Source organism: Zophobas morio, unplaced genomic scaffold, assembly GCF_036711695.1.
Source record: "Zophobas morio isolate AGI-343-1 ecotype UQ-CSIRO unplaced genomic scaffold, CSIRO_AGI_Zmor_V1 ptg000018l, whole genome shotgun sequence".
NCBI classification, from domain to species: domain Eukaryota; kingdom Metazoa; phylum Arthropoda; class Insecta; order Coleoptera; family Tenebrionidae; genus Zophobas; species Zophobas morio.
This window is the reverse complement of record NW_026972123.1, coordinates 6658910-6672351: the sequence shown is the minus strand read 5'-3', so window position 1 is coordinate 6672351 and position 13442 is coordinate 6658910. Positions and strand designations below refer to the sequence as shown.

General features: G+C 30.3%; 1 protein-coding gene across 3 annotated transcripts in view; it reads left to right on the top strand.

Annotated features, from left to right (window-relative positions):
• The window catches only part of LOC135131081 (uncharacterized), a 782641-nt gene that overhangs the window by 64115 nt on the left and 705084 nt on the right, over positions 1-13442 (top strand). For all 3 annotated transcript variants that reach the window (XR_010280867.1, XM_064058612.1, XM_064058611.1), the window contains exon 2: positions 4208-4231. Coding sequence is in view for 2 of the 3 variants with exons in the window: in XM_064058612.1 (XP_063914682.1) it covers positions 4208-4231 (24 nt within the window). In the remaining variant the exon portion in view is untranslated. The remainder of the gene's footprint in view (positions 1-4207; positions 4232-13442) is intronic.

Genomic DNA, 13442 nt, shown 5'->3' with positions numbered 1-13442 from the left:
CCAAAAATTGCAAAATTTAAAAATTTAAAATTGGAAAATCGGGGATTTAAAAAAGCGAAAATTGAAAATTTGAAAAAATAAAACAAATGTAGACACGCAAAATTGTGATACAATACTGAGGAAATGAAAATTAAAAAATCGGAAAAATAATAAATGAAAATCAAGAACTTGAAAAATTGGGAAACTTGAAAATCGAAATAGCGTAAAGTCGAAAAAACGAAATATTCTAAAATCGAATTGTTGAAAATTAAGGAAATCGTGAAATCGGATAATTGAGAAATCCAAAAATTGCAAAATTGAAAAATTAAAAAATTGGAAAATCGGGGAATTAAAAAATCGAAGATTGAAAATTTGAAACAATAAAACAAATGTAAACACCCAAAATTGTGATACAAAATCGAGAAAAGGGAAACTAAAAAATCGGGAAAACAATAATTGAAAACCAAAAATTTAAAAAATGGAGGAAACGAACAATTGAAAAATATAAAAGCTGGAAATCAGAACTTGAAAAATTGTGAAATCTAAAAAAACAAAATATTGTAAAATCGAGTTGTTGAAAATCAAATAATTTGGAAAATTGGATAATTAAAAATAAAAAAAATAAAGCAAATGAAAACACGCAACAGTGCGATATAATATCGAGAAAATGAAAATTAAAAAATCGGGAAAATAATAAATGAAAATTACGAACTTGAAAAACTGGGGAAACAAAAAATTGAAAAACCTATAAACTGGAATTCAGAACTTGGAAAATTGTGAAACTTAAAAATCGAAAAAATGCAAAATCGAAAACACGCAATATTGTAAAATCGAATTGTTGAAAATTAAAGAAATCCGATTATTGTATAATTGAGAAATCCAAAAATTGCAAAATTGAAAAATTGGAAAATCGGACAATAATAATATAAAATCGAAGATTGAAAATTTAAAAAATAATAATAGTTCTGTTAATCTAATCAATGCATATCATTACTTGGTCTTAGTACCCGATGATAGAAGTCTTGCCTGAATGCCGGTCATTTCCGGGTCAGTGGTGGGTCTTAAAAACAAATGTAAACACGCAAAATTGTGATACAAAATCGAGAAAACGGAAATGAAAAAATCGGGAAAACAATAATTGAAAACCAAGAATTTGAATAATTAAGGAAACGAAAAATGAAAAATCTAAAAACTGGAAATCAGAACTTGGAAAATTGTGAAATCGAAAAACCCAAATATTGTAAAATCGAGCTTTTGAAAATTAAAGAAATTGGAAAATTGGATAATTGAGACATCCAAAAATGGAAAAATTGAAGAATCGAAGAATTTAAAAATTGGAAAATCGGTGACTTAAAAAATCGAAGATTAAAAATTAAAAAAAAAATAAAGCAAATGAAAACACGCAAAAGTGTGATATAAAATCGAGAAAATGAAAATAAAAGAATCCAGAAAAAAATCGGGAAAATAAATGAAAATCGAGAACTTGAAAAATTGAAAAAATGAAAAACTGGAAAACACAACGTGAAAAATTGGGAAACTTAAAAATCGTAAATGTAAAATCGAATTATTGAAAATTTAAGAAATTGGAAAATTGGACAATTAGGAAATCCAAAAATTGGAAAATTGATGAATGCAATAATAATTGGAAAATCGGGGAATAAAAACATTGAAAATTGAAAATTTGAATTAATAAAACAAATTAATGTAAATATGCAAAATTTTGATACAAAGCCGAGAAAATTCAAATTGAAAAATCGGGAAAATAATAAATGAAAATTATGAACTTGAAAAAATGGGGAAATGAAAAATTGAAATATCTAAAAACTGGAGATCAGTAGGTACTTGGAAAATTGTGAAATTTAATAATTGGAAAATCGGGGAATCGAAAAATCGAAGAATGAAAATTAAAAAAAAAATAAAAGAAATGAAAACACGTAAAATTTTGATATACCTAAAATCGAGAAAATGAAAATTAAAAAATCGGGAAAATAATAAATGAAAATCAAGAACTTGAAAAATTGGGGAAACGAAAAATTAAAAAATCTAAAAACTGGAAATCAGAACTTGCAAAATTGTGAAACTTGAAAATCGAAAGAGTGCAAAATCGAAAACACGGAATATTGTAAAATCGAACTGTTGAAAATTAAAGAAATTGGAAAAATGGATAATTGAGAAATGCAAAAATTGCAAAATCGAAAGAAATTAAAAAAATTAAGGAATTAAAAAAGCGAAGAATGAAAATTTGAAAACATGAAGCTAATGAAAACACAAAATTGTGACATAAAATCTAGAAAATGACAATTAAAAAATCGGGAAAATAATAAATGAAAATCAAGAACTTGAAAAGTTGGAAAAACGAAAAATTGAAAAATCTAAAAACTGGAAATTAGGATTTTGAAAATTTTGGAACTTAAAAACCGAAAGAGTGCAAAATCGAAAAACCGTAATATGTATTGTAAAATCGAATTGTTGAAAATTAAAGAAAATTGGATAATTGAGAAATCCAAAAATTGCAAAATTGAAAAACTTAAAAATTGGAAAATCGGGGAGTTTTAAAAAATTGGAGATTGAAAACTTGAAAAACAAACAAATAAAAACACGCAAAATTGTGATACAAAATCGAGAATTTGAAAATTAAAAAATCGGGACAATAATAAATAAAAATCAAGAACTTGAAAATTTGAGGAAACCAAAAATTGAAAAATCTAAAAACTGGAAATTAGGACTTGGAAAATTGTGAAATTTGAAAATCGAAAAAGTGCAAAATCGAAAAAACGAAATATTGTAAAATCGAATTTTTGGAAATAAAGAAAATCGAGAAATTGGATAACTGAGAAATCCAAAAATTGAATAATGGAAAAATTAAAAAATTGGAAAATTAAGGAACTAAAAAATCTAAGTTTGGAAATTTGAAAAAATAAAGCAAATGAAAACAGGCAAAATTGTGATATAAAATCTATAAAATGAAAATTGAAAAATCTGGAAAATAATAAATGAAAACCAAGAACTTGAAAAATTAGGGAAATGAAAAATTGAAAATCTATAAACTGGTAATCAGAACTTGGAAAATTGGGAAACTTAAAAACCGAAGTGCAAAATCGGAAAAACGTAATATTGTAAAATCGAATTGTCGAAAATTAAAGAAATCGGAAAATTGGATAATTGACAAATCCAAAAATTGAAAAGTTGGAAAATTGTGAATTATAAAATCGAAGTTCCAAATTTTGAAAAAATAAAGTAAATGAAAACAAACAAAATTGTGACATAAAATTGAGAAAATGAAAATTAAAAAATCGAGAAAATAATAAATGAAAATCAATAACTTGAAAAATTGAGGAAACGAAAAATTGAAAAATTTATAAACTGGAAATAAGAACTTGGAAAATTGTGAAACTTAAAAGTCGAAAGAGTGCAAAATCGAAAAAGCGAAAAATTGTAACATCGAATTGTTTAAAATTAAAGAAATCGGAAAATTGGATAATTGAGAAATCCAAAAATTGCAAAATTGAAAAATTGAAAAGTTGGAAAATTGGGAATTATAAAATCAAAGTTTGAAATTTTAAAAAAATAAAGCAAATGGAAACACCCAAAATTGTGACATAAAATTGAAAAAATGAAAATTAAAAAATCGGCAAAGCAATAAATGAAAATCAAGAACTAGAAAAATTGGGAAACTAAAATTTGAAAAACCTAAAATCTGGTAATCAGAACTTGGAAAATTGCGAAACTTAAAAATCGAAAGAGTGCAAAATCGAAAAAACGAAATATTGTAAAATCGAATTGTCGAAAACTAACGAAAGCGGAAAAAGGCAAGAATTTTTAATTACTATTCTGTCAAATGAGGCCCGCAGGGCTCCATATTGGGACCCACTCTTTTTATATTATACACCAATGATCTAGGACGTCATGTTCAGTGCGATACATTATATATTTATGCATTAATAAAAAGCCGTAATGATGTGAATAAATAAATACTTAGTTAAATTTTCATTTTGATTGAAAATAGTTGCCATGTAGAAACAGTAGAATAAGAAAATAAAAACTAAAAAGTCGTTGTTTCCAATACGCTTGGAGTAAAATAAGTAAAAATAAAAACCGAGAGTATATCCATCAGTCACTAGCCACAGCCTCCTCTTGTTTACAAGCTCCCACTGAATCCCCCTACCGCAAAGCCCTCATCTTGTCATCTGCAGAAAGCGTCACTTCATAGCCTTCTTTCTTGTTGCAGATCAGCCCTGTCGGCCATTTCGAGGTAAGTCACGTGGTGATCCCGGACTTCATTAAAACGTATTTAAGTCGGCTGTAATTGAAAGATGGGATTTGTTCATTGTGAACGGGGCCCACAATGGACGAGTATTTTAGTCCAGGGAAGCGGAAGAAGCTCGGACAATGCGCGGATTAAGCGCCTTGAGACGGACGTGCTGGACGTCTAGCATAAATATGGCGGCGCGGGATCAAAGCCACGAAAGCGGGCTGCGCTTTTCGAGAAGACAAGGTTGGCATCATCGGGACAGCTGGAACAAAAGTCGCCAATCTACAAATCGGCATTTTTCCGGAAACTCTCTTCTGTTGTTGGGGTAATCGACGAGTGTTCGCCGTGTGTGACGATGATGAAGTGAGCAAAACAGCAGCGCAAGAAGTGGCGTTAACGAGTCATATCCAGCCAGTGCATTAATTTATCTGTTAGGGAGGGGGATGAAAAATAATCTATTTTCTTTGTAAACTACTTTAGACGGCGTTCAAAGCTGTCGCTTGTAATTATTCAAGTGGGTGTAGTGGCTGCTGAACTTGTAAAGCTCTTAAGTTTTGTTGGCAGGCCTGAGTTCGCTCTACGGTTGCCAACTTTGCCCATTAATTACTGCACAAGCGACTTAACGGAACTGCTTCTTATAGTCGGCGGTTTTTTTTTGGCAAAAATTAACGAATTCTAATTGGGAGATGCGGCGACGAAATTCCTCGGGAAACTAATTAATTATTAGATGGTGGCTATTAATACTTGTGCAGATGCTTTAATTACAATTATTTTTAAGCAAGAAATAAGTAGGGGAACGAGGGGCTTGTTGTAACAGTTTTTAGGAAAACGAATATAATTTGGTATCTATTAGCTGTTTGACCATTATAAAAGTATCTATTGGTAGTCTAACTATTCCTCTATTGGACTGAACAGGCAAAAGATCAAAATTGTTCATCTTCACTTCACACCAGGCATTTTCTTAAAAAAAGTGCATTGTTACAACTTGCCCCGTGGTTGGGGCTAGTTGTAACAGCCATGAGACAGGTAGTACCAGTAAAAATAAAGCTGATGTTGATACATATTTAGACTTTATTTTTCAAAAATCAACACAACACTTCATTATATACATTTTTTTTTCAGTAAAACTGAAATAAACTTTTAGAAAAAGAGTCAACATTAAAAATTTGAGTGTTGTCTTCCTTTTTCTTAATATATCTGGAAAGCGATATATGGCATAGGTCAAAATTTTGGCTCGCTTTTCGTATGCTAGGTACGAGATTTTTAGAAGTGAATTTGGGATAAGTTGTAACATGATACAACTTGCCCCAAAGCTATTGTTACAACATGCCCCGTAGCACAATTTTCTACATTTAATTACATTTCGACAAAATTATGTGGCTTAGCGTCAAAATGTGTAAGGAATATCAAAGCTGAGTAATTTTTGAGCTACATGGAAAACTAAAAGTTTTAAATCAATTAATAACTGATACGAAAAACCAAATTTTACTAAAGCAATATTTTACATTACTTGGCCAAAACGAAACACGTACACACATCCACTCACTGCGCTGGCTCAAGGAACAGTGATTGTGATGACATGATATCTTATGGTGGAAGAATTAAATTCAGTAAAATACCTGACGTTAAAGAGTTTAAATTGTGGGTAAAAATTTAGTGTTACAACTTACCCCTGTTACAACAAGCCCCTAGTTCCCCTATACTAAAGCAAGCTGATTTTCTGCCATAAAATATCTGCGGGTATCGAACGAAAGCGGGGTATTAGCCTCTACACACATCGATTATTAACAAAGCATTTTCCGTTTGAATAAGTGCCGCTTTGTCGATCGAACTAGCAAATAAAACGAGTAGCGAACGCCTACTATTTTTGATTATGACATTAAAATTGGATTTTTTTTGACTTAATTTTTTCGAACGTATCATCGTTTTCTAACATTTTTAGGATTTACACCATCTCAAGTTATCTCCCTTAAATGGATTCCAATTTGTCTCTTTAGTAATTTGACCCTCCTGAACAGGAATCAGAGCCCAAAGGAGGGTCCAGGACCTCCTGATTTTTCTATTGTTCTTTTTTATTTTTTACTTTTCGAAAAGTGACATCTTTTGATGAATATGTTTGTTGATTTCAAACAGACATAGAGTTCGGCCTAAAAATCAATCAATGCCATTAAAAACTTCAATAAATGGAATGCTGGAAACCGTAACTTCAAATCTTATGCCGTTTCGGACTTATGGCCAGTCAAATTTTGAATTTGGTTTTTGAGTATGCGTTAGAGAAATATTTCGTTTAAAATAGTGAAAATGTTCGACAACTGTTCCCTGAAATGAACTCAGCAGGGCAAAATTAGTCTAGAAGCTTAATTTCAGTCAAATCCGAAGTTTTTCGACTTTATTTTTTCGAAGGGTTCGTTTGTGAAATTTTCATGATTTAATCCCCCTGAACATGAATCAGGCCTCAAACGTTGCTCCGGAACCTCTTTATTTTTTTTTGTTTTGTTTTAATTCTCGAAAAATGACAATTAAATTTGTTAAATTCAAACGGACGTAGAATCCGGCATGAAAATCAACCAAGGTGATTGAAAAACTTCACTGAATTGATGATGTCATCTTACAATTTTGTCGAATAAATGTTATTTAAATGTTAAAAAGTAGTATAATCCTGAACTTGTGGTTTATAAATACGCTATTGAGATTTTTCGGGTTTTCGATTTCTCGATTTTTCAACTGCAGATATCTCAATTTTTCAATATTTCAATTTTGGGGTTTCTATTTTTCGATTTCTCAATTTTCCTATGTTTCAATTATACAACTTCTCCATTTTTGTCCTCTTCAATTTTACGATTTTTAAAAATATCGATTTTTCAATTTTTAAAATTTTGGCGTTTTTAAATTTTCAATTTTCCGATTTATGAACTAATCTTTTTTTTATTTTCCCATTTCTCGACTTCCCAAAGTTTCGATTTTTTTCAGTTCTTCAATTTTTCGATTTTTCACGTTTCTTAATTTTTCAATTTTTCGATTTTTCAGGTTTTTTGATTTTTCAATTTTTCGATTTATTAAGCTTACGATTTTTCGACTTTGCTTTTTTAGTTTTTCGATGTCTCAATTTTCCAATTTTTTAATTTCTCGATTTTTTGGATATTTTTTTCAGTTTTGGGATTTTTCAATAATCCAATTTTTCGACTTTTTAATTTTTGGACTCCTGGATTTTTTGATTTCTCGGTTGTTTAGTTTTTGGATTTTCAATTTTTCGTTAATTTAGATTTTTCAATTTTTCAACTGTTTCATATATATTTGGACTTTCAACGTTTCAACTTTTCGATGTTTTAATGTTCCGAATTTCTAAAATTTTCGATTTTTTCAATTTTACTTTTTTTAAATTTTTCGATTTTTCTACGTCTCGACGTTTCGACTTCTCGACTTTTCGACTCCTCGATTTCTCAATCTTTTGATTTTTCAATTTGTCGATGTCTGATGTTTTTGAATTTTTCTATGTTTCGATTTTTCGATTTGTGGATTTGTCAATTTTTTATTTTTCGGCTTTTCAATTTTTCGATGTTTCGATTTTTGAATTATCCGATTTTTCAATTTTCCAAATTTTTCAATTTTTAGAGTTTCGTTTTTTCGATTTGTTGGTTTTTTATTTTTTCAATTTTTAAATTTTAGATTTTCGAATTTTAATTTTTTTGATTTTTTAATGTTTCATTTCTCCATTTTTCAATTTTACAATATTTTAATTTTTCAATGTTTTAAATTTTAGATTTTTAGATTTTTCCATTCTTCAGTTCTTCAATATTTTTTATTTTTTCAAATTTTGGCGTTTCTGAATTTTCAGTATTCCGATTTCTCAATGAATCTATTTTTTGATTTTCCCATTTCTTGACTTCCCAAAGTTCTTCAATTTTTCGATTTTTCAGGTTTTTGATTTTTCAATTTTTTAACTGTTTCATACTTCGATTTTCATTTTTCAACTTTTCAATGTTTTAATTTTTCAGTTTTTGAAATTTCAGGTTTTTCGTTTTCTCGTGTTTTCAGTTCTTCTATACTTCAACATTATTGTTATTGTTATTATTGTTATTGTTATTCAATTTTTCAATTTTCCGAATTTTCAAATTTTCGATTTTTCCAATTTTTTTTTAATTTTTCGATTTTTCTACTTCTCGAGCTTCCAGTTCTCCTATATTTCAATTTTTCATTTTTCCGAATTTTTAAATTTTCGATTTTTGATTTTGGCCTATTTCGGTTTCTCAATTTTTCGTTTTTTTTACTTCTCGACTTTTTGACTCCTCCATTTCTCGATCTTTGGATTTTTCAATTTCTCGATGTCTCATGTCTCATGTTTTTGAATTTTTCTATGTTTAGATTTTTCGGTGTTTCGATTTTTGAATTATCCGATTTTTCAATTTTCCAATTTTTCAATTTTTGTAGTTTCGTTTTCTCCGTTTGTTGATTTTTTAGTTTTTCGATTTTTAAATTTTAAATTTTCGAATTTTTATCTTTTTGATTTTTTAATCTTTCGATTTTTCCATTTTACAATTTTACAATATTTTAATTTCTCAATGTGTTAAATGTTAGATTTTTCCATTTTTCAGTTCTTCAATATTTTTTAATTTTTCAAATGTTGGCGCTTTTGAATTTTCAGTTTTCCGATTTTTGAACTAATCTTTTTTTATTTTCCCATTTCTCGACTTCCCAAAGTTTCAATTTTTTTCAATTCTTCAATTTTTCGATTTTTCAGGTTACTTGATTTTTCAATTTTTCGATTTTTAAACTTACGATTTTTCGACTTTGCTGTTTTAGTTTTTCGATTTCCCACTTTTACAATTTTTTAATTTCTCAATTTTTTGGATATTTCTTTTAGTTTTGGGATTTTTCAATATTTCGATTTTTCGACTTTTCAATTTTTGGATTTTGATTTCTCGGTTTTTTACTTTTTGGATTTTTAATTTTTCGTTAAACTTTGGAATTTTCAATTTTTCAACTTTTCGATGTTTCAATTTTTCAATTTTTAAAATCCTAGGTTTTTCGATTTCAGTTCTTCTATATTTCAATTTTTCAATTTTCCAAATTTTTAAATTTTCGATTTTTCCAATTTTTTTTTAAGTTTAGGATTTTTCAATTTATCGAGTTTCCTGTTCTTCTATATTTCAATTTTTCATTTTTCCGAATTTTTAAATTTTCGAATTTTGATTTTGGCCTACTTCGGTTTCTCAATTTTTCAATTATTGTACTTCTCGACTTTCGACTCCTCGATTTCTCGATCTTTCGATTTTTCAATTCCTCGGTGTCTCATGTCTCATGTTTTTCAATTTTTCTATATTTCGATTTTTCGATTTGTCGGTTTGTCCATTTTTTATTTTTCGACTTTTCGATTTTTTGATTTTTCGATTTTTGAAATACCCGATTTTTCAATTTCCCAATTTTTCAATTTTTGGAGTTTCGTTTTCTCGATTTGTTGATTTTTTAGTTTTTCGATTTTTAAATTTAAAATTTTCGAATTTTTATTTTTCTGATTATTTAAAGTTTTGATTTCTCCATTTTTCAATTTTACAATATTTCAATTTTTCAGTGTTTTAAATTTTAGATTTTTAGATTTTTCCATTTTTCAGTTGTTCAACATTTTTTAATTTTTCAAATTTTGGCGTTCCTGAATTTTCAGTTTTCCGATTTCTCAATGAATCTATTTTTTTTATTTTCCCATTTCTCAACTTCCCAAAGTTTCGATTTTTTAGTTCTTCAATTTTTCGATTTTTCAGGTTTTTGATTTTTTAATTTTTCAACTGTTTTATACTTCGATTTTCAATTTTTCAACTTTTCGATGTTTGATTTGGGCCTCTTTCGGTTTCTCAATTTTTCGTTTTTTCTACTTCTCGACTTTTCGACTCCTCCATTTCTCGATGTTTTGATTTTTCAATTTCTCAATGTCTCATGTTTCATATTTTTGAATTGTTCTATGTTTCGATTTTTCGATTTGCCAGTTTTTCAATTTTCTATTTTTCGGCTTTTCGATTTTTCGATTTTCGAAATATCCGATTTTTCAATTTTCCAATTTTTCTATTGTTGGAGTTTTGTTTGCTCGATTTGTTGATTTTTTAGATTTTCAATTTTTAAATTTTAGATTTTGGAATTTTTATTTTTCTGATTTTTTAATATAACGTTTTTTCCATTTTTCAATTTTACAATATTTTAATTTTTCAATGTTTTAAATTTTAGATTTTTAGATTTTTCCATTTTTCAGTTCAATATTTTTTAATTTGTCAAATTTTGACGTTTCTGAATTTTCAGTTTGCAGATTTTTCAATGAATCTATGTTTTGATTTTCCCATTTCTCGACTTCCCAAAGTTTCGATTCTTCAGTTCTTCAATTTTTCGATTTTTCAGGTTTTTGATTTTTCAATTTTTCGATTTGTTAAGTTTGCAATTTTTGGACTTCGCTTTTTTGACTTTTCGATTTTCCAATTTTTTAATTAGATATTTCCATCAATTTTGTGATTTTTTAGTTTTTCGATTCTTCAATTTTTCTTCTATTTTTCAATTTTTCAATATTTCAGTTTTGGGATTTTTTAATATATCGACTTTTCGATTTTTTTTTTAGACATTCTAATCGCTTAGAGTCGACATTGGCCTGAGCACGCTCCGGTCCGTGGATCAAAGAAGTTCTCAGGCGACGAAATTGAATGGTGAAAGCCGGAACCCGGAATCTTATGCCGTTCCGGATTTATGGGTAGTCAAGTTTTAAATTTGAATTTCAAGTATGGGTTGAAGAAAGATTTGGTTTATAGTAGTGAAAATATTCAACAACCGAAGCTGGAAACGTATTCAGTGGTACAAATTTAATCTACAAACCGAAATTTGAGTCAGATCGGAATTGGTTTTTTTTTGACTTAATTTTTTGGAGAAAAATTTCTGAAATTTTCAGAATTTAAGCCACGTCAAGTTGAATGGGTTCCGATTTGCCTCAAAATTGCTCTCTTCAATAATTTGCACTCCTGAACAAGAATCAGAGCTGAAAAGTGCCTTCAAAACCATCTGATTTTTTTTTTAATTTTCAACTCTTTCAAAAATGATATCGTCCGATAAATTCGTTTATTAATTTCAACCGGACCTAGAATCCGGCATGAAAATCGACCAATGCGATTAGAAAAGCTCAATAAATTGAATGATGAAAACTGGAACCCGGAATTCTAATTTTAAATTTGGCATTTTTGACCTCATTTTTTTGAAAAGATCGTATTGTGAAATTTTCAGGATTTATGCCATTCTAGCTTAAATGGACTCCGATGACCGCAAAATTGCTTTCTGCAGTAATTTGACCCTCATGAATAAGAATCAGCGCTCAAAAAATGGCTCCGGGACCACCTGTTTTTTTTTTGTTTTATTTTTTAATTCTCGACTCTTCGATAAATCCGTTTGTTAATTCAATTCCAAAACTTGGTTTTTGAATTTGGGTTACAATAAATCTAGAAACCTAATTTCACTCAAATCGGATATTTTTACTTAATTTTTTCAAAGGGATCGTTTGTGAAATTTTCAGAATTTAAACTAAACTATCTCGCTTAAATGGTTTCCGATTTGTCTCAAAATTGCTTATTTTAGTAAATTGACCCTCCCGAACAATAATCGGAGCTCAAAATTTGCCGTGGACCCCTTGAATTTTTTTTTTAGTTTTTTAATTTTCGACTCCACGACACTATTCGATAAATTCCTTTGATAATTTCAAACGGACGTAGAATCCAGCATGAATATCAATGAATGCGATTCAAAAATTTTCAGTAAATGGTGAAAACCTGAACCCGGAATCTAACGCCGTTTCGGATTTATGGGTTATCCAAAAATTGAAGGAGTGAAAATCTGAAAATCCAGAAAACGAAACAACGAAAAATCAAAAAATCGAAAATTCAGAAACACCAAAAATTGAAAAATTAAGAAACTGAACCTTTTTTTGGCTAGATTTACAAAACAGGCACAGAAGTAGTAGGGGAGCGAAGGGGCTTGTTTTAACAATTTTTAGAAAAACGAACAACTTCATATCTATCTTATAAAGATAAGACTGATTTTGGCAAATGATATACCATCTAAGAAAATAAAGGGCGGGTGGGCGGGGCTTGTACTTCTTAAGATACGATGATTTTTCAAATTGAGATTTTTTGGCTTTTTCTCGAACACTTTCGAAACTTAGTAAACAAGATGTTTTTGTTGATTTAGATACTTTGAATTTTATGACTTCATTTCTTCGAAAATTTCTACAATTTTTCCAAAATCGCCAAAATGAAATATGAAAATTTTCATCATTTCCTGTTAAAAAGCTATGACTCGTGATCATTTTAGGGATCGCTGAAGCACCCCATTTGCAATGAACTCTAAGTCAAAATGATTTTTAAATCCAGTATTGCATATATGGCGCCCTTGCTCCACGTGTTAAGTGGTCCTTCGCGCCGGATCGGGTCCGATGTTACCAATTTCCTTAATCTGGTGCCGCTCCGTGGCGGCCCGGTCCGGCCCCGCCGCCCCTCGACGATTGATTTAAGAACCCGGCCGGGCCCTAATCACCCGTCCACATAATCCTCGGCGGCGGCTCCGGGCTCCGGTAGCCCGGACGAAATCCGGCGGGGCTTAGAGCGGCTCACGAGCCCGCACATAATCGGATCGCAGTTATCATCGCCCACTCTCCCTCTAATCAGCGCACGCTACCCAAACACGGCATATGTGCACGTTAATGCGACACGAACGCCCGGATCCGATTCCGGGAACGACGAACGAATTCGATAATGAACCGAAAACATTAATTAACTCCGGCTTTGAAAACTGTTTCGACGTCGACGGACAGCGCGCGTTCATAATTCAGGACGAGGCAATTGATTGGATTCCAGGAGTTGCGGGCCTATTAATTTGAATTATGGCCGATAATTAGCCGGAGGTTGTCGGAGCGAGGGTGGCTCGCGAAAAACTCTATTAATAACGCACAAGTGCGTCCGTGTTGCGTTTTTTCGCGAAATTGGAGCGGGTAACGAATGGGAAAACAGCGGACGGGGGTTGTCGCGGTCGGGGCGGGGGCGGGGAGGGGGGGAGAAATAAATTATTTATCGACGTGATGGAGCGAGAGCGAGGTGATGGATTCGATTAGGTGGAAATAGTAAATTTTTGCCGAGGAATAGATAAAGGGAGGATTTCGGACGAGGTTTTCTTTTTACTTTGAATTTATGATTGCGAA